Source organism: Cololabis saira, chromosome 9 (assembly GCF_033807715.1).
Source record: "Cololabis saira isolate AMF1-May2022 chromosome 9, fColSai1.1, whole genome shotgun sequence".
Classification (NCBI taxonomy): domain Eukaryota; kingdom Metazoa; phylum Chordata; class Actinopteri; order Beloniformes; family Belonidae; genus Cololabis; species Cololabis saira.
This window is the reverse complement of record NC_084595.1, coordinates 17847361-17874262: the sequence shown is the minus strand read 5'-3', so window position 1 is coordinate 17874262 and position 26902 is coordinate 17847361. Positions and strand designations below refer to the sequence as shown.

General features: G+C 40.2%; 2 protein-coding genes across 3 annotated transcripts; both read left to right on the top strand.

The window, feature by feature from the left end:
- Window positions 1–1181: 1181 nt before the first annotated feature.
- LOC133450975 (outer dense fiber protein 2-like) lies at window positions 1182–13233 on the top strand. 2 transcript variants are annotated; one of them, XM_061729885.1, is made up of 17 exons: window positions 1182–1654; window positions 1759–1875; window positions 2730–2869; window positions 3376–3481; window positions 3848–3979; window positions 4060–4134; window positions 4212–4283; window positions 4456–4572; window positions 6408–6596; window positions 7362–7471; window positions 9072–9207; window positions 9284–9394; window positions 9647–9910; window positions 11346–11446; window positions 11978–12140; window positions 12795–12920; window positions 12998–13233. In XM_061729885.1, exons 1-17 carry the CDS (start codon window positions 1547–1549, stop codon window positions 13142–13144), a joined length of 2214 nt encoding a protein of 737 aa, XP_061585869.1. In that variant the 5' UTR covers window positions 1182–1546; the 3' UTR covers window positions 13145–13233. The 2 variants fall into 2 exon arrangements, with proteins under 2 accessions (XP_061585869.1, XP_061585870.1); XM_061729886.1 differs by lacking the exon at window positions 3848–3979.
- Window positions 13234–14283: 1050 nt separating this feature from the next.
- On the top strand, window positions 14284–25840 carry gle1 (GLE1 RNA export mediator). The gene is made up of 15 exons (XM_061730648.1): window positions 14284–14443; window positions 15771–15986; window positions 16098–16250; window positions 18808–18956; window positions 19041–19101; window positions 19203–19460; window positions 21136–21358; window positions 21628–21740; window positions 21986–22198; window positions 22310–22500; window positions 22585–22714; window positions 22808–22912; window positions 23325–23407; window positions 23507–23570; window positions 24245–25840. The coding sequence occupies exons 1-15, from the start codon at window positions 14345–14347 to the stop codon at window positions 24311–24313; spliced, it is 2127 nt and encodes a 708-aa protein (XP_061586632.1). The 5' UTR covers window positions 14284–14344; the 3' UTR covers window positions 24314–25840.
- Window positions 25841–26902: the final 1062 nt, after the last annotated feature.

Sequence of the window (26902 nt, the reverse complement as noted above, 5' to 3'; positions counted from 1 at the left end):
AAGGAAGGGACAAAAGAAGGAAGGAAGGAAAGAAGGGAGGGAGGAAAGAAGGAAGGAAGGAAGAAAGAAAAGAAGGAAGGAAGGGGGGAAAGAAGGAAGGAAGGGAAAAAAGAAGGAAGGAAGGGAGGAAAGAGCAGGAAAGAAGGAAGAAAGAAAAGAAGGAAGGAAGGGAGAAAAGAAGGAAGGAAGGGAGAAAGGAGGGGAGGAAAGAAGGAAGGAAGGGAAAAAAGAAGGAAGGAAGGAAGGAAGGAAGGGAGGGAGGAAAGAAGGAAGGAAGGGAGGAAAGGAGGAAGGAAGGGAGGAAAGGAGGAAGGAAGGGAGAAAAGAAGGAAGGAAGGAAAGAAGGGAGGAAAGAAGGAAGGAAGGAAGAAAGAAAAGAAGGAAGGAAGGGGGGAAAGAAGGAAGGAAGGGAGGAAAGAAGGAAGGAAGGGAGGAAAGAAGGAAGGAAGGGAGGAAAGAAGGGAGGAAGGAAGGGAAAAAGGAAGGAAGGAAGGAAGGAAGGAAGGAAGGAAAAAAAGAAGGAAGGAAAAAAAGAAGGAAGGAAGGGAGGAAAGAAGGAAGGAAGAAAGAAAAGAAGGAAGGAAGGGAGGAAAGAATGGAGGAAAGAAGGAAGGAAGGGAGAAAGGAAGGGAACAAAGAAGGAAGGAAGGAAGGAAGGAAGGAAGGAAGGAAGGAAGGAAGGAAGGAAGGAAGGAAGGAAGGAAGGAAGGAAGGAAGGAAGGAAGGGAGGAAAGAAGGAAGGAAGGGAAAAAAGAAGGAAGGAAGGAAGGAAGGAAGGAAGGAAGGGAAAAAAGAAGGAAGGAAGGGAGGAAAGAAGGAAAGAAGGAAGAAAGAAAAGAAGGAAGGAAGGGAGAAAAGAAAGGTCGGAAGGGAGGAAAGGAGGAAGGAAGGTAGAGAAGAAGGAAGGAAGGAAAGAAGGGAGGTAAGAAGTAAGGGAGGGAGGAAAGAAGAAAAGAAGGAAGGGAGGAAAGAAGGAAGGAAGGGAAAAAAGAAGGAAGGAAGGAAAGAAGGAAGGAAGGGAGAAAAAGAATGAAGTAAGGGAGGAAGAAAGAAAAGAAGGACGGAAGGGAGAAAAGAAGGAAGGAAGGGAGGAGAGAGCAGGAAAGAAGGAACAGGAGAATTAGGTCATTTCGACCCAAAGGCAGTACAAGGGTTAAAAATGTGCGTTTTCACAAGTTCTGTCTTTTACGACTTCATGGACGCAGCATCAACATTGCCCGTTAAGCCTGATTTATGGTTCCACGTTATCGGCGTTCCACCAACACCGTACCCTACGGCGTAGGCTCTGCGTCGATTTAACGCGGAACCATAAATCAGCCTCAACTGATTTGTAGACGTCGTCATGGGCAACGTTTAAAGCGAACAGGGTTTCGACCAATCACAAAGCACGATCTTTCCAACTGACCAATCAGAGATAGTGTTTGGGTGGCTTAAACAACCGTCCCCCACAAGAGGAAAAACTTCAGATTCGTCTCGAAAACATGTCTTTCGGTATGATATCAGTAACGTAAGTGTTGTCAAAGCTTCGTCCAAACATCTCTTAATAATGAAGACCCGGCATGCACCGGCACCGGCACCGCCGGTCCACGTCCATGTGCCGGACACCACACCGGTGCATGTCCATATGAGGAGGAGTGCCAGCAAAACCCCTCAGGTTATTGAGTCCTTTACAAATGATACGATATTTTGATTAGTAACGCCACTTTGAAGGTATTTCTCAGTATGCATTTATTTATTGATTTCTTCTCCTGCCTCTAGAGTCCCACAAAAGATGCTCGGGTGAAACGAGATGGAGGGAGAGCAAAGGTCCTACCGCCTTGGATCCCACCTGGACGAGTGTCCTGTAGGAGAAGTGTTGGGGCCAGCATAGCTCAGGTGTCTCTCAGTTGCATGCCAAGTTAAAGATAGTAATAATAAGTAATAATGTGACTGCAGGGTTTGTCTATAAGAGCAGCAGCTGATCTGATATACAGTATCTGCATTTGACAAGTAAATCAAAGTACAGGACTGTCTCAGAAAATTAGAATATTGTGATTTTCTGTAATGCAATTACAAAAACAAAAATTTCATACATTTTGGATTCATTACAAATCAACTGAAATATTGCAAGCCTTTTATTATTTTACTATTGCTGATCATGGCTTACAGCTTAAGAAAACTCAAATATCCTATCTAAAAAAAATTGAATATTCTGGGAATCTTAAACTGTAAGCCATAATCAGCAATATTAAAATAATACAAGGCTGTAATGAATCCAGAATGTATGACATTTTTGTTTTTTTAATTGCATTACAGAAAATAAAGAACTTTATCACAATATTCTAATTTTTCTGAGACAGTCCTGTATAGCTTATGAAAAGTGTTATACTTTGACCCGAAAAACATAGATGCCGTGCAACATGTAAATTAGGTATAATTAAATACATAAAAGGCATTAAAGAGCTTCTTTGAATGCACAATTCTGTACATCATCTGTATTATTGATACTGACCTTTTCTTGTACTTGTTTTAACTGGTTTTTATCTTGTAAGAACTCTGAGATTCCCTGAATGAAGAATGCTCTATAAATAAAATGTATTATTATTATTATTATTATTATTATTATTTATTATCAACATACTATTGTGCCAACATATATTTTAATAAGTCAATAAACAATTAATTTTACACAGATTCATTTTTAGAAATTTTTGAACATACTATTATTGTTGTTTTTGGTTTTAAACCAGACAGAGAATGCGCACCATCAATCTGACTGTGGTATCAGATATCAGGATGATGTAGAAGAGCAGGGAGAAAAGCTGGCTGGAATATCTGAAAACATCAGTGTCCTGCTTGGAGAGCAAGAACGCATCCGCCGCTCAAAGAGGTAAAAACTTCTTCAGTGTCCATAAGATTACAAAGCTCGTACCCAGGGTACAACACTTCAGCAGTCATCAAAGGAGTTTTAAGTCATTTTTGAATAGCAGAACAACCTGCAAACGGTAGAGTTTTGTTTTGCCAGAAACAATGTTTATATTGAACATTGTTCCTGCTGTGGAGCTGACAAAGAGTTTCCCACTCTGGAAAAATATGCTGATGTTTCTATGACAGCTTGATTGTTTTTTTTATCTGTTTTAGTGCTGGAAATAGTGTTTCTATGTGTGTAATGCAGTGTGCCTACTCTATTCTCACTGACTGTAACTGTTTCTGATTTGTGACACCATGTATGAAAAGCTTGCCCCAAAGCGCATAATCAATAGAATTGTCATTGCTGATACTTATGAGATGCAACTTTTATAATATCTCTTTTATTGACAGCTACATGCAAACAGTCACATTTATGGAAATTGTTTACATTGATGTTTAAAGTTTAAACTCTTTTGGTGAACACAGAGATACTGATGAACTCCTGAGGGCACTTGTAGAAGCAGAAATCGACGGTGTAGCTGTAGCCAATCAGCTGACTGCCCTGAAAGAAACTATTGACAGCTTCACCAAGGTATATTTTTAGTGAAATTATCTTTTATTATACTCTTTTTTTTTTTTTTTGTGTGTGTGTGTGTGTGTGTGTGTATGTGTGTAAAATTACGATAAGGGAAAAACAAATATTTTTTTATTGTGCTGTTATTTATTCAACACAAATTAAGTTAAAAAGAAAAAAAAATCATGCAGGCAGTTCTAAGTACCCCAAAAATTGAGTCACAGGGAGTCAAATTAAAAGAGGGAGTATAATTTTCTTCACATCCCTGTATGATCTGGAGAGTGAGGTATAAAAGATAGGTAAATTCAAAACTAAAGAATGGATAAGCATTGATTTTTGTGTATGTGATTATTGATTATGATTGCTTTAATTATTTTTCTCTAGGATAGGCGGTTGTCAAAACTGCATGCAGCCACACTTGGGCGACAGCAGGAGTTGTTACAAGAAAAGATAGATATGTTTGATAACACAAATCATAACCTCCGCGACCTCCTGAGAGAATGGCGTGAATATGAGGTATGAGAAGCAGAAGACGACTCAAGCGGCGCTCATGTCAACATGTAATCATTCGCTTCTGACTGCTGTTGTATCCACAGAGAGAATCACTGATGAAGTCAGAGCAGAATGATGCCTTCAAGAAAAGATTGGCTGACAATGAGGCAGAAAATATTGTGAGTAATCCACTTGTGCCTATGAGGTGTTCTTCTTAGGTTATTCTTTAGAAAGTATATATTATTTTCTTTTTCAGCGTCTTTTGGCCAAACTTACCAACAAGGAGAAGGAGGCCTCCAAGCTGGCAGAGCATTTGGAGTTTGAAAAAGTTAGTAACTTGCCACTATGTTGGTGCTATGTACGGCATTCCTGTTTTTTCTTTTAGTGTATTTATCATGCTTTTTAAATAGCAGTTGATAACTCTCACACACCCTTGTAAGGTTCAAGTGTTCACAAAAGAAATACACATTTACATAACTTGTCTCTTATTGTCATGGCAGGACAACTTGAAAACAACTGAAGAGCTTTCAAGAATAGTGGAGTCAACCCGGGACCATCTGGAGTTTCAGCTGAAGCAAGCAGCGGCTGAAAAGACCCAGCTAGCTGCTCAAATTCAGGTCTGTGAATGCAAAATAAAACAAAGCACATGTTAGAACTGCAGTTCCTTTTATCAGTAACAACAGCTACAAAGGATGTAATGAAAACTGCCTCTGTAGTTAAAAACACTTATTGCTTCATTACTGAACATTATTCTTTGGGGATATTTCTTCCATGAATCATCCAGTTTTATTTAGGAGAAAAAAAAGTAATTCAATTAAACTTCATTAATCTTGATGTGGAATAAGATAAATACTTTGTCAAATCTCAACAATATTTCCGAAAGTAATGAAATGTCTGTGACATGCTTTGATTAAAAAAAATACCACAGAGGCAGTACAAGAGCCATGTTATATTATTCTCAAGGGCAAATTCATCACCTGTGTTTAAGTGGCCCATTAGTGACTAAAAAGCAAGAAAAAAACATTCACACAAGCAAGAGATCCTGCTTTATACACAAGATTGGGCTCGCTAACACAACAGAACTTGCTATGTTCTCTAAGGGCTATTCATGTATGCCAGAGTGTCGGGATGTCCACGGTCTGGACGACATCTAGCCCTCTCAGGCTAATTGGCTCTTAAGGTTGATTTTAAGATCAATGTAATTAGTCTGATTTTGACAGTTTGTGAGTAGGGCTGGGAATCGATTCAAATATTAAGAATCGATTCGATTCCGATTCTTAAGATTCAGAATCGATTATCACGATCCGATTCGATCAGATTCGATTCGATCCCATATTGATTTGGGTTACTGTTAATAAAACTGTTTTTTCAGCTGTTGCATGAATTATATGACTGTCTAGTTATGCAACATATGAATACTAGTATTATATTGAGATTCAACAGCAAGTATTGGCTGCTAATGATGCTGTAAGGACCAATCAGCTCCCAGAATGCTGATAGAACTGCTTTCAGAAACATTGTGGGTCAGAATTACCAAACAGATCCAGGGCAGCAAACAGAAGACGAAAGAAATCGCTTTTATTTTTTCCCCATTTATGAGAATTTGGTTTTTAACATTTATGCAAATGTAACCCCAAGACAGTATAATACAGCAAAGAAATATAGACAATTTATGCAATTATAACTGAAAACTTATATATTTACATATTTAAAGGCAAAAACATGGCACCAGTTATTCTCGTATCCAACAAAACATTCCTTTTTTGGGCATAAACAAAAAAGTACCAAAAGTTGTAATGTAATGATGAAATCTTTTTTTTTTTAAATCGATCTTTAGACATATGAATCGATTTTTAGGAATTAATATGAGAATCGATTTAAAATCGGAGAATCGATTTTTTTCAACACAGGCCTATTTGTGAGGAGACCAATGAGTGCATCGACACATTCACAAGTGATAATTTTGAACGTGATGACACCAACATGGAAATCCAGCTTGACTTTAATTGACACAAAACATGATACAGTTGGGGCACTTTTTGAAGAAAAAGTGGCCATGGAAAATGAATATGACTTAACTCCTTGCACTCACATTGAATGAGTAGAAAGGAGGTAATTCTTGCAGTTGGCTCCAAGAAAGTTGTCAGCCTTTTATTTTCTCCAACTCTAGTTGCCCAGCAACCACGGACACCAAACCAGCTCAAGTGCACTGCTAGCCCCTGACTCTTAAAGGGATAGTAACTATTTTCTCACACTAATGTATAACTAACAATAACATGTTCAATTACATATTCTAACGTCTCAAATATCCAAAAGGCTGAATTATATAATCAGAGTCTTAAGAGCCCACTACAACAGAGAGACACACATGGATGCGGTCATGCAGGTCAATCTGAGTTAAAGGACCATCTTTACCTTTTTGCGACTCTTCTTCTCTCCATGTGGGAGGTAGAGGATGAAGCAGAGCCACGAGCAGACACAGGAGGAACTCCAGAATCTGCAGGAAGAGCTGCAGACTGTAAAAAAGCAGGAGGAGGATGAGGAGGGGAAACCAGACCAGGAAATGCGTACCCTGCTCACGCAGCGGGCTGAACAAGCCGAAGAGTCTACCAGGCAACTCACGAAGAAACTTCGGGAGAAAGTTAGTAGTCAGAACTGCTGAGAAGATTAGGCTTGTTAACTCTACAATTGTAGCAATAAATAGATACCAAGGCTGTTCATTTTTTGTTTCAAAGTCGTTTTAAGAAGTGCAGAAATATTTGATTTCTTTTTCCTCAAAGTTATAGGGGATCAAATAATACATTTCTGGATAAATGCACATTGTACAGCTGAAATAACCACAAACCTCCCAGTAAAACCTGTCTCGACGGTGGGATATACCATTCTTAACATTCTAATGCATTTCAGCACATCAATATGCCCCTCACACAATGCAGGACTGACAGTCTGTACACCCTGATAAACCCTCGTACCACCACAGCTTCTAGTTTTTAAACATTCCACTGATATCAGTTTGGACGGCCTTTTTCAACTCTGGCACAAAAATTTTAGATGTGTGTAAAACCCAGATTGACAGTTTCATAATTTTTACCAATTCATTTGCTGATTGTAGAATCTCCCAGTAAACTGCTACTTGTATATTATATCAACTTTATTTTGTGTGTTTGTTGTTGGAAGGAGATTCTAGATTCTATTTGTTTATATTTTCAAAAACATAGAGCAGCTCTCAGTATTATATTATCCACCCCCGTCCTTTTTTTTGTATATGTGCCTGTTAGATAAATCTTTAGATACAATAAAAAAAAAAATCAGATTTAAGTTGTTGATGCATTTTAGAAAAACTTTCCCCAAATTTGGGGAAATGAGTTCACGGATGAAGAATAATAATTTGTGTTTTATTTGAAAGGAGTCCAAGCTGTGTGAAGCCCTGTCCACATCCAGTGACTGGTGCCTCCGCCACTCAAAGGAAGCAGCGGTTAAAGGGCAACTGGAAGAGGAAATCTCTGCACTCAAACTGTGAGTAGAAAGTAAGCACACATTCACCTCCGTTTGTTTCTGCAGATCAGATTGACAGGATGTTTTACAGGATGTGATTAAACCATTTTCTTCATTCGTGGATCACCACCACCAAATGACAGATATTATTAAGTAAAAATGGAAAGATTTCTATTACCAGTAAAAATTGTTTGTGGTCCTTTTATATTAAATTCAAGTAGATTTTTATATAGCTATATACTGAATGTTGTAGCACACAAGCTCACATACACAGGATTAAATGAGAGCAGATAGTTAAACAGTTAAAATGTTCATTCCAGATGGCTCATGGAAATCAAACTATTGATCTTTTGATTGATGAAAGACAGCTTTTACAATCTTGTGTCATAGCTCCACAAAAGTACAAGCACCGTAAAGCTGGGTATAAAATTGTGTGTTGCAGCTATACATATAAAACCGGGTTTATACTCCTGTGTCCCTAACCCTAACCCTCCAAATGCAACTCCGCCAGTATTGCTTTGTTTGTCGTCTTCAAGTCAGGTAGCACCATAGTTTGCTTCAATGTCTCTAAAAGCGACTGTTGCTCAACATTTATCAGTTCCAACTCGTGTAAAATATATTTTATTGCTCCATTGTTATGTCTGAGCTGGGGATGTAGACAAAAGGTGGATGTGCAGGTCAGGCGATGCAGGGTGATGCAGAGCTCTGCAGGGGGGGGGGGGGGGTGTCGCGTTGTGTCGCGTCGACGGAGAAGCTCTGCAAAAAGGTGCCGTTGATTAGATGGAGGAGAATAAATCAAGCTCAAGGGGTGTCAGACAAGCGTTGTAACAGCACTTTGTCCCAATATAAAAGGACAAATGGACACCAGCAACGTTTCCTGTCCAACAAAACACACCTCCAGTCAAAGAGGAATGTTGTCACGTCTCAGGCCAGGGCTTGACTCATGAATTTTCTCTTGACATGCTGCTCCCATTTGTTGTGGAGTGGTATCACTACATAGAGTACCCTTTTAAATGGAAAAAAAAAGGACTGGACAAAAACATTTATGAAAAAGCTCTAGAGAAAGAAATTACAACTATGCCTTTATATTAGATGGTTATGGAAGTTAACACAATGTCACAAATCACACATCAGTCAGCTGTGCAAAGTGTGTGTGTGTTTATGTATGTATATGTATGTATATATATATATATATATATATATATATAATTTATTTTAGATATATATTTTTTTTTAACTTTTTTAAAACTGGCATAATGTTCATTTTGGTTTTTAGCTGATACAGAACTTAGATACATCTGGTTATTGATCATGTTGGATTTGAGTGGTTTCTTTTAGTGGCTGTATGTTTTCTGACCAGGGATCTAAGAACGTTTTTTTACTGTGTTGTTGATGTAAGGACGCCGTTATTTAGGATCAGGCCGGCTGATGTTCGGAAATTAAAGTTTCTTTGTTATTGTCATATGTCAGATGCTGCTTGGGTACTGATCTGAGCCTGGTGATAATCGTAGTGCAGCAGAATGTGCATGAAGACAGGTCTTTATTGAGCTGCAATTGATGAATGACTACAGGAAAGTGATAATAGCTCAAAACAAGACTTTTCCATCTGTTTCTTTCACAGTCGAGTGTCCGAGCTGAATTCACAGCTTCATTCGGCGGAAGAGAAGAGTCGGGTGGGGAAGGAGGAGATCAGAAATCAGATTCATCAAATGAGTGCTGAAAACACCTCCACCAAGCTGGAAAACCAAAGACTAAAGGTACCTCAAGATCAGCAGCGGATTTAAGATTTCCCTTTAATTATTTCTGGTGACAAAATCTATGTTTCTTATTCAGAGGGAGCTGACGTCATGTGAGGAGAAATTCAGTGGTCTTCACTCTGAAGCTCGTCACTTCAAATCATCAATCAAAAAATACGAAAACAAGGTGGAGAAATACAAAAAAAAGGTACAGTGTCACTTGCTGATGCTAATTCACTCAAGAAAAAATCTTTAAATGAGCAACACTGTAAGATGAAAAACTATAAATATGCATTTTAAATGGGCTTGTCTGATATGTGTAAGCTTTATTTAGTAGGTTTATTTCTGAAAATGTAATGTTAAGAAGTTTATAACTATTTCTTCTGGAAGTGGTCTGTCTTTTTTTGGGTTGGTGAAGAAGTGTACTTTGCTAAACTGGTAGTCAAATGTCGATATCCAGGTACAGCAGGCTCGCCTGGAATCAGAGGAGTACTGCCTGAAGCTGGAGGTCGTGCAGAAGGAGGCGCGGGACGTGAAGGTGAGCCTGGAGAGGGAGAAGGAGCAGGTGAGGCGGGAGGTGCTGGGTCGGCTCAGAGAGCTCGAGCCTCTTCCAGAAAGACTTAAAAAGACCGAGCTGCAGCTCCGAGATGCTCAGCAGGAGGCCGATGCCCAGCAGAGGAGGAATATGGAGAACAACGCCGCCCTTTCTGAAGTCAGGCACAAGGTACTGAACACAGTGACGTCTCACTACTAATAGAGGGGGCAAAACATTTTATTTAAGCTGAATCATGAATATTTTAGAAATCACAGATGGTTTGAAACAAAAATCACCACTCACAACATTTGTAACCTGATCTGCCAGGTCATAGATTTTGTTGCACAAACCGGAATAATTCATATAAACTACCTCGCCAAAGAAAAAAGAAAGTAACATCTAAATTTATAAAAGCAAATACGTGATACCGTCACAAAAAAGCTGCAGTGGATGATTTCTTTCAGCTGGTATTTAACCCAAACTGATGCAGAAAGGAGGTTCTTACTCCTTGAACAACCACGTCAGAATATAAATCCTGTGGTTGTGGAAAAAATGTTGTTTCAGAAATGATTGGTCCGCTTGAAGCAAAACATTGTTTTCTTGCGTATATTGGTAATGACAGTCCAGACCTCAACCCCTTTGAGATTCTTTGGGTTGTGCTGGAGAAGACTCAACACAGTGGTCTGACTCTCCCATCATCAATACATTAGTGACAAATCAATGCAATACAGTTCAGAAATACATGCTTTGGTATAAGCTTATCAAGATGATGCCATGGTGCATATTGGTTGTAATCAAACTAAAACTAAAGGACAATTGAATGAAAGGTAGAGGAGGGGGGGTAAATTCTTCCGTAAACTTGACTTTGCATTACATTTAATAAGCCTCAGCAGCCTCATCAGCTCCTCACCAGTCTTATGGCCATTGGCACCTAAAGGAAGATATTTTCATGGAAATGGTGAGATGATTCTTATCTACAAAAGAAAACCATAAACATAAAAATCCAAACCAAGCTCATAAAAAATAATGTAGTAGCCCCCCAGTTTTGCAGACTTGATGAAATTTTGCAACCCGAGACTTGGAATAATTCTCAAAACTGGCCAGATCTGAACTCCTTATTTATTGATCAGCTCGCTTGCCAACACAATCCTTTGCTGTAGCTAGCAGTAGAACATTTACAGTTAACAGAACTGGTTGGCATGACATGGCACCCCTCACGATGTGCAGGGGCACAATGTCTGATGAACCTGACCTTCCAAGATAGTCATGCTCGTTTATTTTTGATTGGACAGTAAAGATCTTGTGTGCGGAAGATTTTCCCATTGCACTCAAGAACCAGATGTTGACACATGTTGGTGCTTTTTGCTGACGGGATTATTTTGACCCACATACCCGTCACTACCACCAGATGGAACCATAGACATTTACTTCCTGAGTTAAAAGGCTAATACGAATCCATCCAGTTGCAGTTCGATGCCTGAAAGAGTGACTGTTACAGATGTTTGTCTCTTTAAATCGAAGTGTATTGATGTGTTTGTTAGAGGAATGCTTCATATTTAAAAAAATATATATATATCTTTGTTTCATTGTAAAGTCATGTTAGGTCACTTGTCCTTCTTAACAGGTGGAACAACAGGGAAGTCAGATGGAAATGTTTCGCCAGAGAAATCTGTTGCTGCAGGAAGAAAACAATGTTCTGAAAGAGAAAATTCACAACTTAGAAAGGTAATAAGTGGGGTTTGTTCATGCTACACCTTACTAGTCTTAGAAAAGATTTTAAGCACATCTAAAAAAACATTTTCACCTCTGCCCCAGGCAACAGCCTTAGGTTGATCATCCATTCATCTGTCAGCGTTAATGGAAATAAAACATCTGCATTTTCTCCACTACAGCTAGTAGAGTTGATTCTGTCAGACTATACTGATGTACCTTATTTTCAAGAGTGGAGCCCCAGACCCATTAAATGCTGAGAGGATTTGACTTGGAACAATGGTGCACTGACTAGAATATGATGAGACAACAAAAATATTTTTATTCACACCTTATCTAGCTAATTGCAGCACAATCATATAGAAATCTTGTGAGGATAAAAGCAGGAAATAGTCGAAATAAGAGTCTGGACAGACTGGATGTTTAAAACTTAGCTTGACCAGCATGAAGAGGAATACGTCTGCAAGGGAATGATTTAAACAAAGGGGGATTGCATATATTTTCCAGGCTGTGTGGTGGTTGATTTGTTTGTTTATTTGTTTCTAGGAAGCTGGAAGATACAAGTATAGAAAAGAAAGAGATGTCCCAGGCTCTGACCTTGAAGGAAGGCAGTACCTGCAGTCTTCAGCAGCGACTGGAGGAGAAGACTCGTGAGTGCAGCTTCCTGTCCCTAAAGCTGCAGGAAGCTCTGGACGATGCACAGAGACAGGTCTGACGCCACCGAATCAGTACTGTCAGCTGTCTTTGTGCTCCACAGATGTCTCATAGGCACATTGGCACATAACAGGTTACAATTTGAGTGGCTGCTGAAAGATGCCACTCTGTTTGCCAGAGGGAATCTGTAACACTAATGTTGCCTAAACTACAAACCTTTGTATCACATTTTTGCTCCACTAGAGGCACTTTTTATCCATTCTTACAAAGACTGAAACTCTTTAGCTTTTCTAAGATTTTGAAGATGTTTCGTCTGTCATCCAAAAGTCATCTTTGGTTCTGAATGATTCGTTGTAGTCCAGAACAGTGGAAAACACCCTGCCTTGTTCTAGTGCCTAAATAAACAACTAATTCGAAGGCTGGCAGTTCAGTCAGCTTTTATTTACCGAAATGTCCCTGGAGAAGACACTCAACCACCATATCCACCTATATATTCTGATAAGTGTTTAATTGTACCAGAGACTGTGTATTTGTAAGAAATTAAAGGACTTCATGAAACCATAATGCATTTAAAAAGATGCTATTTAAGTATGGACCATTTATGTTTCTCAGTCAATAAGTCCACATGCTTCTGTAGATTGAAACTCATGTTCAAACCCACAATCGTTGAGGTACAGGACTTGGAAAAAACCAGCATGTATGTCTGCAGGTGGATGACGGCATGCAGACGCTTCTGGCCAAAGAGAGGACTTCCCAGACCAAAGCGTTGGATCTGCAGAGCCAGCTGAGCCAAGCCAAAACAGAGCTGAGTCAACTACAGCGAAGCAAGGAGGACGTAAGCCACTCCTCAAAACACGTTTGTTTTAACAAGTGAGTGTTAGAAGTAGTTACGGAAGTGTTTTCCTTTTCTAGATGGAGCGTCGTTTCCAGAATCAGCTGCAGAACATGAAGGAGAGGCTGCAGCAGTCGGACTCTACAAACCGCAGCCTGCAGAAATACGTTCATTTTCTCAAAACATCATACGGAAATGTGTTTGGTGACTCTTTGATTGCAAGCTAACAGGCATGCGTCCACTGTGAAAACACTGGCATTAGACTTGAATTAGATGTAATTTTAGAATATGCTTTGAATCTAAAATCTTTATTCTGTCTATGGAATTAATAAAACTTTTTTGTGAAATTAAATATAGTGGGGTTTTGTTGTCATCTGAGATTATATACTGTATATATTTAAGTATTTAAGTTCCTGCACGATAGAAAATGAAGGACTGGATGGAGTTCCTGCACGATTCTACATAAACGCTGACCCAAAGTTATTAGGCCTCATTCCTACTCACCAAGATCCTCTCCTTGTAAAATATTGTGGGATCTCAGCTTTCTGCTGCAGACACGACAGGGAGGGAAATCAGATACGGATGACAGATGTGCTTATCACTTTCACCTGGAGCTGCCCCCTGAAACACATATGTGTGCTGTGTGGGTATTAAAGTATGTGAAAATGACCAGATGTGTGTTTTTAACCATGAACGTGTGAGTTTTTCTATGTTAAATATTGATTTTATTATGTAAAGCACTTTGTGTTATTAGTATATGAAAAGTGCTATATAAATAAAATTTGATTTGATTTGATTCGTGAAAGAAAGAAAACAACTACCAAACTGTTCAACTTTTCACTGGAGGGGGGGGTGTAACAGAGGGACGGGGGGGGGGGGGGGGGGGGGGGGGGGGGGGGGGGGGGTCAGTCATATAATTATAATGTTCATATAATTATTTTTATGGCACTGCACATTTTTATTTTCATTTTTTTTGTTTCTACCTTTATTTCTATTCTTTTTATTTCTATTTTTATCTTTTAAAATGTTTATCTTTTTTATCTTTATATGGGTGTTTGGCTTTTGGGGTGTTTCATCTGAATGCTGTGTGAGTGAGATGGAGATATCCATTTCACCGAGGGAACCTCCCAAAGGGATTAATAAAGTCATCTGAATCTGAAAGTACTGACGCACGGCGGGGAGAGGAAGGTATTAATGATCAAAAAGCATACAAAAAGCAAACACATTTTATTATATTATGTTATTATACCTGTGGTGATCTGCAAGCCACCAAAACAAAGGTCCTACTTAGAGCCTATCCGGAACCAACAGGGCGACATGCGGTTTCTCGTCGGCTTCTTTTTCATGTGACCCCATCGGCGTTCAAACTCCGCCAACAGCCAGAGTCGTCTCGGTTTTTCTGAGCTTTTGATTTTAGTTTTGTCGCCATGCCTTCTGAAAGCGTACGATGGGAAACTTTGGAGGCTTTAAAGAACTCCCCGAAGGGGAAAGTCAGCTTCGACCCGTTCTGGTCGGACCGCGGCGAGGTGAGTCCGACCAGCACAACACGCACTTTCTCCTCACGAAACCCGGACAACGTCGAAATAAAGTGACCAGAGAGCAGCAGGTCTGGAGAGAGCTGCTCAAATAAAGTGCTTATTGTCTTTCCTGGTAGTTGAGTCTAAATCTAAGTCACGATTAAAAATCGACTAATCGGACGAATGTGAGGAGGTTTTAAGGCTTAATTTAGTTTTTCAAGCAGTCCTGGGAAATGTAATGTTTCATTCCTCAAAAATGATTTTCAGTTTTCCTTTTTGCTTCAATTTGTCAATTTAGACTATAAAATGAGTAAATGTTTTCCTAAAAAGACATCCCTGTCTTCCATTAACCTTAGTGGCCTGTGGTTGACATTTGTTCTCTTCTGATCCCTTTTAACAGTAAAAAAATAGATGGAGATTGCTGCATCAGAAATATGTATGTTAATATGTATATTAATACATTTTTACCTGCTGAAAGGTGACTATCAACTTTTAATTAGTCACTGAGAGGGAGAGTGCAGGTGTCGTGTCAAAAAGTGGTTGCCTGCCAGAATCTGATTTCTCTCCTGAAAATGTGTCTTTTTACCTGCCAAAAATTGATTGAAGGCCAAATACAGTTAATGAAAGGTTGTTTCTACCTAAATATGATTTGATCTCATTCTCGAGCTTTATAATACAAACACTAGAGCTCACAGGATTGCTTTTAACTCTTTTAAAGGACCATTACAACACAAAATAGGCATTTTCACCTGCCAAAAATTGATTGAAGGCCAAATACAGTTAATGAAAAGTTGTTTCTGCCTAAATATGACTTGATCTCATTCTTGAGCTTCATAATCTGAAAATCTGACGTTTTAGCGCTATTGTTCAAAGGGCTGCTGTGCGTGCTCCCGCGGCCAGAAATCAGAAGAAATCAGATTCTGGCAGGCAATCACTTTTTGGCACAACACAGGGATCTGTCAGACATTTTCTGCAGTTCAAGGGTGTTCATTGACCCTTCCGTAAAATCAAACTGTCAGCCTTACATGATATGCAGATTGAATTATTGGACTTTATTGATGATAATTAGTTTTGTGGTCAACAGAAATATAGGCACCCTGTCTCACCCTTACTCTCCAACAAACAAACTGATCCCCAGCCATGTGCAGGTGATATCAATCAATCAATCAACCAATCAATCAACTACTCTGCCCCAGTGACACAGACACACCCACTACACCTAGTGACACAGTGAGAAACGACATCCCTGGCTCCTACACCTGCCAACTCCTAATTTATATAGTTGTACCTTTTGAATGTCTGTGTGTAAACAGTAAGCACCTGTGTGTTGTTTCAGGATATTTTGGCAGGTTGTAAAGAATCCCTGAGTTTATCCTCCAACACCGGGATTGTGCTGGAGCGCCTCAGCTCTCTGTCCCTGCAGAAGTCCTCTTTCCTGGACTCCAGCTCCAGAGATACCAGTACCGTTCTCTCAGAAGGGACTTCAGCCGCAGCATCCATAGCTGATGCCACACATCCTGCAGCACCGTCTCTGAAGAACCACTACGAGCAGGCAAGCCATCCTGACAACTGGAACAACTGGACAAGCATGGAAGCAAAATTCACGATAAACTTTTCACCTTAAAGTTAATTCCTGTCCATCCTGGATATTTATGTGTTGCAGGCTGAAGAGGTGAAGGATGAAAGTTCAGAGACAGATGTCAGCCAAGTTTCCAGTCATGCGTTACCGCCTGCCATTTCCTTGCTGTCCCCCAAAGCCATGGAGACGGCCGGCGTCATCATCAGGTTTGAGGAGGAGCAGCGAGAAAAGGCCAAGGTCAGACGCAGAGATCCTACACTGCTGCTTTGTGATTCATGTTGGGAACTAGGAAGATAGAATATTAGTTACAAAGCATGAAACAGTTTTTTGTGTACTCAAAATGGAAACTAAAGCTAAATCAGTCTAATTCATTGTTTTGGGTCTGCAGACCCCCAGTGGTCCGTGGTGTAATTGCAAGGGGGTCTGTGGGTCCGTGATAATAAGATGTATATATTCTTTTAAAAGATCCTATAGAACAAGATTATTATTTTATTCAAATGTGACTGAGACCTTTATCTACATAAACTACATGACCTTCTTTTTATTCATCATTCATTGTATTTTAATAAGAAACCTTGCAGCCATTTGCATTGTTGAAGTTACTGCACAACACTGTTCATACAAACGTAACACAATCTGCATCTTTTTCAAATTATGTACCCCCTAGTTTCAGTGGGCATACACCCTTCATTTCTCAAAAAATGCTTTTATTGTGAAATATTTTCAGGAAGCTGTTGTGGGAATGCTCATTAAATTTAGATTAACGCTTGAAATTGCAATCCTCAGAGTTGACCAAATATTTGCAGGGGGGTCTAGGACCCCAAAAAGGTGGAGAACCACTGCTGTAGCTCATCCAGCTTAGTCTGAAGCTTGTGTGTGTGTGTGAATGAATCCTTACCACAGATCTGTGTGTTCGGGTTCAGTTTCAGTTGTTCTTTAAATGGAGAGTTGTTTTTTTTTCCCCTCCTGCTTTATTTGATAAATGAGATGTAAATGTTCAACAATAACGGCAATAAACAAATACATCCAAAAACATGGAAGGTAACTCAAATATTTTGGTAATCGAGTATTCTATCGAATATTCAATCGATGAATCGGATAAAGCTTACCTTTGCTTAATTAAAGCCCAATTATAAATATATAATAGAAAACAAGACAGATCACGTTAATATATGCCAATTTTTCTTATACAAAGGAAACAAATTGGTTGTTTTTATAAACATATTATGTAAACTAGTAAATGTTGGTTTAATAAAATTACTTCAACTTAACATTTCCTGAGACATAAAATTAAGTAAAAATAAAGTTGTTTCCCACTTTATTTTTCTAACTAAAAAAATATACGAAAAGCCCGCCGCATTCTTCCACTCTGGGGAAAGGTACCTGTAAGTACGTTGTGTCACACTTAAAATAATCTGTGCGAAACTTGAGCTTTAAATTAATTTTTTAATTAAACAAGACTTCGAGGCAGAGGAGCTCCTTGATGGTTTTTTGTAATCGATGTACTCGAGGAATCCTTGCATCCTTTAAAAGTAGAAGAAAGAAACGTTGGAAAGTCAAAATGGCACAGATGAATCCATAATGTTGTGCCTGTGTGGCATTGTAATTACTGTTTTGTTGTTTCATATTTAAATGTGGTGCCATTGTGAGCATATCCTTTGGCCTAAAGCACTCGGGGTCAAACTGTGGCCCGAGGACCATTGAACCCGGGACGACCTCAGTACTGACCTACTCGATTAAAAAAGATAGAGCACAAACATTTATTTAAAAAAAAGCATTGTTGAAGATTCTTCAGGTGATTGAGAACAGTGTTCACGTTATATTTAATTTGACCGCTGCAAAGGAGTGTGTACATTCAGACTGGACTAGTAACTTTTTTCAGTCACTGCTTCAATAAAAAGTCGGCACAGAATGTTGTGACTTTTTTTTTTCCACCATTTGTTAAGTATCGATTCACTGGCAGTATATTTGATAAGTAAATATATTTTAATCTAATTTTCTAATTTAATATACAGTTCATGCGAAAAATTTTACAGAATAGTCTACCTGTGATCAGATCACTCAGGACAGATTTTTAAATCGGCTGTAAACGGTGTTGTGAGATGAAATAATGTCTCAACAGTGAAAGGCTGTTGATGAAAGTCTGATCCTGAACCTTCCTTTTAGAAAGAATAATACCAACATTTTACTTTTTTTGTGAGCTTTTTAACATATTATGAAGTCACAGTTAAGTGTTAAGTCTTTCTGCTGTAGGATGGGATTTACATAAACTACGGTACCTCAATGATCATTTTGATAGGTGATTTGTGATGAAAAGGAGATGTCTCAATCATTTGCTGTTTTTATATTCCTACAAAGCAATTGCTTTTGATGCTTCATCTTTTCAACTTTTTGTCTAATAAAAATGGTGAATAAAAAGACTAATCTAATTACGCCTTTATGAAGATGATCAGACGGATCTAGTACAGCCCACATAGGAACATTTCACTGCACATCCTTTGTGTTTTATTGTGGAAACTGAACAAAACTTTTAAATACGTTGCATTTTTATGATTACTAGAACTTTAAAATAAAAGTTTACTTATTATAGGATTTTGTTCACAACGTTTTTATATTTTGATTAAAGAGAATGCAATGTTTGGCACTTAAAACTTCCCAGGATTTAGTTTAACATTTTTTCTACAAACTCCTTTTTTAGCAACAGGATTCAGAACAGTTTCATGTGAAGATGTTGACATATAAACTGAAAGCTCTGCAGTCTCACCTGACATTGCCTTTAATTCCATCGGCTCAGCTCGCCCTCAGACGGCGGCAGGAGATGCAGGATAAGCTGGTGATGGAGGTGGCGATCTCCGAGTCGGAGCAGCTGAAACGCTTCGAGGAACTCACGGAGCTGAAGCAGAGGCAGGAGTTCCAGAGTATCAGGGACATGATGGACAGAGAGTAAGAACTGTCGACTTGTATGCAAATATTATATTTTGATATTTCTGAAGTTGCGCGTTTGCTTAAAACTGGTCTCACACTCAGGACCAAGGAGAGCATGGGCCGTCAAGAGAAGCTGAAGGAAGAGCAGCGACACAGAACCAAGGTATGAACGCTGCACTCCATCACTCCATTATCAGTCCCAGTGACCTCACTCTGAGTCACAAGTCGGTGATTTTAAAACTTAAACATGTGTTTGTCGGTCAGATCATGAATCTACGTTTGAGGGAGGCGGAGCAGCAGCGCCTTCGTGAGGCGGGCTTTGAGAGACAGAGGCAAGCGGAGGGCAGGGAGAGGCTGCGTAACCTCAACACCATCCAGGAGGAGGTCCTGCAGCTCAACAAGCTTCTAGAGCCGACCAGCCAAACCAACACTGAGCTCCCACAGGCCAGTCTCAGCTCCTACAGCACCCGCGGGAACCAGCTCTGCTCCCAGGTGTCCGAGGTGGTGAGGAAGACTGCCGAGGTCAGTTTAACTCATAATCGCACTTCTCTCTGGCTTTTTCACACTTCTCAACAGTTGGCTAAAATGTGTATGACTTCAGTTGCTCAGTAATCCAGGTTCTCCGTCGTCGTTTGCGTACGTCGTCTGCGTCCTTCTCTATAGACTTTGACTCTTGCCCAAAATGAATTGTGGGTTGCATGCATTGCGTTGATTTGCGTGGCCTCCAAGCGCCGACCATCTAACTCCTGTCTCCAACATGAGTCTCATGGAAATTAGATTTGTTGCAGTTCCTCGACTGGCTCCAAAAGCGAGTCAGTAGATGTGTATAATGGTGGGTTTCCTTTATTTATAGGCTTAGACTTTTTAACAATACAGGCAGGACTTGACCTGCATGGTCAACATATGCCTCAAATTCTCTCAAAGTAACAAATACAACCAGTGGTGGACAGTAACGGAGTAAATTTACTTGAGTACGTACTTAAGTACATATCCAGAGGATTTGTACTTTACTTGAGTATTAGATTTCTTTGGTACTTATTACTCTTACTTGAATACATTTCCAAGACAAATATTTTTACTTTTACTCGAGTAAATTTCTAGGAAGGCTGAAAAGTACTCGTTACTTTCAGGTCTGCTCTTTTTTCTTCTTCCCTAAAATCCTATTGGACACAAGCTGTTTTTGTCAAAGGAGGAGACCTATCACAGTGCACGCTCTCCACTGGGATGTACGTAAAGCGGAAATACGTCAAGCCTCCTCAAAACGATACCGCCAAAGTAGCCTGCGTTTGTCAAGACAGAGTCAACAAGTCAAGACAGAGCCGCAACAATGGCTACGCCTGCGTCAGGAGAAGAAAGACAATCCGCTGAGCCGTCTGAGTCTGAAAATGAGCCGGACTCGGAGCAGGGACTTTCACAAAATCCTTGGCCGTATCTTAACTCAATGTTTGAGTTCGACCGAGTAAAAAACGAGGGCACAGACAAACCACAGACATTTATTTTCAAATGTTTATTGTGTCTGCCGAAGCAGAACTACCTCTCTGCTTTCAACATCTCAACATCGAATTCTCAGAAACAAGAGTTAAAAGATCCTTAAATTAATTTAGAAAAAATATAGTAATTTACTGATGTGGAAAATAAGAAATTTACTCTTACTCTTACTTTTACTTAAAGTAAATTTAAAAGCATTTACTTTTGGATACTTAAGTACCTTTAAAAGCAAGTACTTTTCTACTCTTACTCGAGTAATATTTTGACTGAGCTACTTTTACTTGTAACGGAGTAAATTTTGACCAGTAGTATTTGTACTCTTACTCAAGTACTGGGGTCGAGTACTCTGTCCACCTCTGAATACAACAGCATTAACAGTATTGATTACTTCAGTGCTGATATTTGTTTTAAATTCATCTTTAAAACAAGCAAATTATCTGATTTAAACGATTGAAGACGAAAGTAATCGCCAAAACATGTCAGGTATTTAAAAAACCTAAAAATTCTTGTCTGACAAAAAGAATTTGCAAATTATAAAGCAATTATCTTTGAAATGGTAAACTGGTAACAGGCCTAGACTCAGTCTGTGTGATAATAAAGAACCAAAGATTTCTTCACGAAACCCTGTGTCCTCTTTCCTGTCTGGCGACCCCAGGTAGCACGAGATTGCAACACGTGTGACCACTTACATGAACTTATGTCTCTCCAGGGCGAGTTTCCCAGCGTGGAGGACATGGCCGTGGCGGAGCGAGCCCTGCACGAGATGAGGGCGCTGATCCGGCTGATGCGGGAGGACGTGGCCAAGTTGCTGGAGAGGAAGAAGAAGGAGCAGGAGCAGGAAGAGGAGCGCAGGAGACAGGAGCAGCTGCAGGCGCAGAAGGAAGCACAGAAGAAGGCGGAGGAGTCGGCCAAACAAAAGGCGCAAAGACAAGGTGATCAAGAGAGACGACCGTCAAACTGCAGCCTGCAAGCTTCGTGCCTTTAGCTTTTATCAACTCAGTACTCGACGTGTTCCAGGACCGGTCCATCCGGTAGTGGAGCTGGAAAAGCATCTGAAGTTGTCTAATCACTTTAGGTTCCGCAGTGTTTACATTTTGTTTAGCAGCTTGTGTAAGATCATCTTCTACTAGTCTTTGGTGGAGAGTGTTTTTTCTTTCTTTGTGTGTGTATAAAGTGTTTAACTCTGGACCTCCGCCCACAGGGCTGCAGACCAGCGCTGAAGACGTCACACTGAAGTGGTACAAGGATCTGCAGGAGTCGGCTGCTCGGTGTGCGCTGTCCTTCGAGCAGCTCAACTCTCCCAAAGACACCCAGGTGGGTTTGTGGAAATCAAAATGAGAACATTTATATATTTACTCCCCCGCCTATCGCACAAGTGATGAAAATCAGACATAAGAAAAAGAAAGATTGAGAGCAGAGGTTCATTAAGACAAACTGTTTCAATGACATAAGCTTGTTGGGGGAAGTAATTTAAGTGTGTATTTTTGAGTGAATCAGTATTTTTTCTTTGGTGAATTTGGATCGTATACATCCTTGAATTGTCTTTTCTGTTGACGCAGACAAAGAAACTGAAGCTGGAACTCCAAAAAGCGGCCACCATCCCCGTCAGTCAAATCTCCAGCAACTGTGGATCGCAGCTGCAGGAAATCTTCGACAAGATCGACAAGCTGCTGTCGGGTCGGCCGGTGGTGTCCGGCGGGAGGTCGGTGGCCACCTCGCAGCACCCACAGGCTCTGGACTTCGTCAGCTACAAGCTGGCTGAGAAGTTTGTGGTGAGCGCCGTGGAGAGATGACACTAATAGCGAGGGAGAGCGAATGTCTTGAATGAATCACGCTTGGCCAGATAAATCTCAGTTCCTGTGTCCCGTTTTCCCTCCCTGCAGAAACAAGGTGAGGAGGAGGTGGCGTCCCACCACGAAGCAGCCTTCCCCATCGCCGTGGTGGCCTCTGGTATCTGGGAGCTGCACCCTCAAGTGGGAGATCTCATCTTGGCCCACCTGCACAAGAAATGCCCGTACGCAGTGCCACACTACCCCCCGATGAAAGACGGCACAGCCGTGGAGGAGTACCAGAGGTGAGATGCCGCCTCCAGCTTCTGCTCAGCTACTCAGAAGAGGTTCACAAGTTCACGCCGGTCGTTTCACGCTGCCGTTGACAGAATCCTGGGTTACCGCGTGGACGACGGCACAGTCGAAGGTCAGGACACTTTTCTGAAGAGGATGTCGGGGATGATCCGACTCTACGCCGCCGTGATCCAGCTGCGGTGGCCGTACGGCTCCAAGCAGGGGGTAAGAACCGCTCCCTGGCCGTGTACAGTACGCTCCTGGTGTGTTGTGTGTGTGAAAATAAGTCATTGTCGCCTCTCATTTGTGGCGCTTCAGTCTGTGCCTCACGGGCTGAACCACGGTTGGCGTTGGCTGGCGCAGATGCTCAACATGGAGCCGCTGGCAGACATCACAGCAACGCTGCTGTTTGATTTCCTGGAGGTGAGTCGTGCTGTGAAAACCTCATCAAATCACATCAAATAAAAGTCTTCATGTGGTTTGCCTTTTGCTCCTGTGTTTCCTGCTCACCAGGACACAGTTACGTTGTCATCACTGCTGTGTTCACACTACCAGCAGCTTAGGCCAATTACCAGACAATTGCTAAATATCCTATTTTGATGGTTAGCATTCATAACTACAACTGTTTTTTTGTGTTAATACAATGGTCCTCTGAAATGGCTCTGATGTAAGCTGGATACTTTTTGGTATATGTCGTAGACGTCAACAACAAAAGACTAATTATAATAATGATAAATAAAAAGTGGTTGCCTGTTAATTTGTTGTTCTTTGTCATTGCAAACAGCAGCGTCTGAAATGTGACTCTTGTGTTTTTTATTTTGTGTAACTCCTTCAGGTTTGTGCCAACGCCTTGATGAAACAATATCAGGGCCAGTTCTGGAAACTAATCCTGCTCCTGAAAGAGGAATACTTTCCCAGGTACAAACTCCTGAATCCTGTCCAATCATCCAGTTGAATAACCTATCATCAGTTGTTTGGAATAAAACCTTTGTAACACTGCCTCTTTGCCGTCTCCAGGATTGAGGCGGTGACCAGCAGCGGCCAGATGGGTTCAGTCATCAGGCTCAAGCAGTTTCTGGAGGTATGTGACCCACAGGCCTGAGCAAATGCTCAGTTTAGAAAAATCCTTTTATTTTGAAGGTGTCATGTCAACGGTTGCTCACAAGTGACGACACGGCTCCATCCTCATTCTGTCCATCTGCTCATCGGTCTCCAGAGAGACGCTGCTGCCCGGTTCTCAAGAGTGCTGCAGTTTTTACTTTTCTTTTTAAAATGTACTTTCTTTTATAAAAAAAAGCCTTTGATTCAACAAGTTCTGGTTTCATTAAACACTAATCAGATCCCTGAATCACCTCAACTGGCACCACTCGGTGGAAAGGAGCAGCAAATCTACTCTTACAAAGTAGAAGAAAATTATTTATTTTTAATACTGTACATATGAGATTATAGCAAGGTGGGTAATTTCCAAATAGTCTCATTGAAGTTTAAGAGGAATCTAACACCATTTTCAGTGAAATGTTTTAGATTCAGCCATGTGACACGTGTGACAATCTGGCAACATAAACGCAGTCCTTGTTCCTGCTCTCTTCTCCGCAGAGGTTGTGATTACTTCTCCTTCTCTGAAGTTCCTCACATGTAAATTAGCTACAAAGTTCCAACCACAAGTACCACATAGAGTCGACACGCCATCTGAAATCACCCTGAAGCGTGTGTGTGTGTCTCAAACTAATGAAATGTTACACTTTCTGGCTCCAGATGTCGTTACAGAACCGACAGTTCAGTCCACCTAAAGGCCAGCTGAGCTCCACGTTCTGGAGGTCGTGATGGAGGTCGTGATGGAGGACGGGTCGTCGCAGCACCTGTAAGGACTGAATAAAACAGACTAGTGTGTCGGAGGGCCCAGAGCTGCTGGGTGACGTTGAGAATCCCGTGTCTGACTGGACGGAGCTGCTCGAGTCTTAAAAATGACAGGAGAGCTCTGCGGATGATGGACTGTGCAGGTTTTCTAAATCATCTTTTATTCACATCTCCAGAGGATCTCATGATGGATGATAACGCACTGGAAGCCATGTTAAACTGCATTTTATGAGTTATGTATGTTATATTGCATATGTATCTATGGGTGGCAGCGACTACGAGGCTTTTCTGCAGACATTTGTGACGTCTAATACTGCGACTTGTAAATAAATATGAAATGATGTATTTGACATCTACGGATAGAAAAAAAGAACAGTATTTTTATGCTTTGAACATGTGCAGGGAGTTGGAAGATGAACTTTAGCCAGATAATTCAGATGTCGGATGTTCAGAGATCCAGAAACTATTATATTAACATCACTTCAACACGGTTGTGCTCCAAACAGTCAAAATGGAAATCATCCAAATGCATCTGAAATGCTCTGAAAAGGTCATGCTTTTAAATAGTTTTAGGGGAAAAACAACAAACCACCTTTCTTTAAAGAGGACATGCAATAATGAGGTTTTAAGTTGAGATGTGAACCTCTGCTTTAAGATTTTAGAAGTGCCTGTTTTTTTTGTGTGGTCCTTTTACAATAAGTTTGTTTCTGTTCAAGGGGACAAGTTGTTTACTAATATTTGGTTTACAACCAAACTGCTGTGTTTTTTGTGTTTTTGCTTTCATTAGTTCCTGTTTAAATCAGAGTTCTGCTGACTGATTTGGACTTCGTGCTACTGCTTTATTATAAATCCACCATGTGGAGAGATTAGTCCTCTAATGAGCTCTTTGATCATTGGAAGTGGATCTGATTCAGGATCAGAAATGCAGCAGAGTCAAAAGATGTCATTACTTTGCAGAGCTTTATTTCTTTCTGTATTTTAAATTAACCTTAAAGTGTTTTGTTTCATCAGAGCTGGGCTGCTTTCTTACGCTAAGGTAGAATGGACACTTGAAATTGATACCAGAAAACTGACTAAATCTACAAAATAATGTCCAGAATAAAATCACAGCAGCAATTTAATTGTATGTTTTAAACATCTGTTAAAATAAATCAATCCACTGAGAACTTGGACCTGTAACTGTCAGTTTTCGTCATTCATACACTCTTTAAGAGTTTAAAGCCGTTCTCTCGAGACTCGAAAGAAAATATCATGCTTTTGGAACATTCGCTGATGTACATTACCCACGATCTTATGATGAAATATCATTTTCCACAAGTCTTTGGGACTCTGGGCTGAGAGAACTGTTTTGAGTGTAATTTCTGCCAAGTCTTTTTTTTTTCCTCCAGGTAGTTGACTAATTTGCTTGTTTTCCCTTTGCATGTGTTTGTCTGAAAAAGTGTCAGCTTTTTGGAGTTTTAAGAGGTACCAATATTAAAATATGATGGCTGGAAATTAGCATTTGTCCACTTTAATAAAAAAAAAAAATCTGATCATTCACACATTACATTTATTGAGTGGATAGTTTAAACTTTTTTTTTTCCTATGTGCAGTATTTTAACATACAAAAGATGAATAGAGCAGAAAACAGCTGAACTGAAACACCTAGGGATGAGTTTTTCCCTCAACTACGTCGGTATGCAGGTTATTAGAATGCACTAGAAACACAAAAGTTCGGTCAAAGGCTAGTTTCATTTGTTTTTTTAATGAATGTTTCACTGATCTGCATCTTCATTAGCTTTGCAGAAGCAAAGTATTTAAATGATGCAGGAATCTCTGTTTATAATCCTTTACTTGTCACAACTGATCCATTCAGCCCAATGAGCTGGGTTCTGTTAATGGAGCATGAGGCTCCTTTTAAGAAATGAGACTCTCTAGCGCCACCCTTCACCACGACGGCCGTTGGGGGTACTGCAGCCAACAGTGAAGCCGGCACGGGAGAACAGGGAGAACGCACATGCAGCGTCATGTGACTCCGCAGCCCAGCGCGGGAAATTCGGGACCGAATTGCAGCACATTTTGCAGCACAGAGCCTGTTCAAGGCAAAGGAGAGATACACTAGAGGGCTCATTCTTTTGGGTTTGGAACGCTTCATCTGACATTACTAGAAAACTTAAAATGTATACGGATTTTTTTCATAAATCTTGCCACAATCCGGCCTCAAGCTCCTTTAAAGCAAAAAAAGTCAGAATGTTAAGATTCATAAAAAGATGTTTTAGGGAGTAAACTACAGAAAAAATACACAACTAAATGTTAGATTTAAACTGACATTTTCATATGTAACCATATCACTTTGGTGTTTGAGTAATTAATAGTTTGTGTGCACGTGTGTGAACCTGCTTTCTTTTTGCTTGTGGTACCAAATGGCCTTGCACTTTAAATCTCTTGTATTTTTAAGACAGATTTAGTTTTGTTCCATTTCCTACAGTAATAACATGCTTCAGGGTTTACAAAGTATAATTTAGGTACTAATTCTAAGTTTGCAGGGTAGTCACAGAGCCTAGTGGCTCACTCACA

What these genes read in the sequence shown, in the direction of transcription:
- LOC133450975 (XM_061729885.1), top strand. Translation starts at nt 1,547, where the DNA reads ATGAAGACCCGGCATGCACCGGCACCGGCACCGCCGGTCCACGTCCAT. An exon ending in GTGCCAGCAAAACCCCTCAG is followed by an intron (nt 1,655 to 1,758) that starts GTTATTGAGTCC and finishes TCCTGCCTCTAG; the next exon opens with AGTCCCACAAAAGATGCTCG. An exon ending in AGCTAGCTGCTCAAATTCAG is followed by an intron (nt 4,573 to 6,407) that starts GTCTGTGAATGC and finishes TGTGGGAGGTAG; the next exon opens with AGGATGAAGCAGAGCCACGA.
- gle1 (XM_061730648.1), top strand. Translation starts at nt 14,345, where the DNA reads ATGCCTTCTGAAAGCGTACGATGGGAAACTTTGGAGGCTTTAAAGAAC. An exon ending in TGAAGAACCACTACGAGCAG is followed by an intron (nt 15,987 to 16,097) that starts GCAAGCCATCCT and finishes TATGTGTTGCAG; the next exon opens with GCTGAAGAGGTGAAGGATGA. An exon ending in ACTCTCCCAAAGACACCCAG is followed by an intron (nt 21,741 to 21,985) that starts GTGGGTTTGTGG and finishes CTGTTGACGCAG; the next exon opens with ACAAAGAAACTGAAGCTGGA.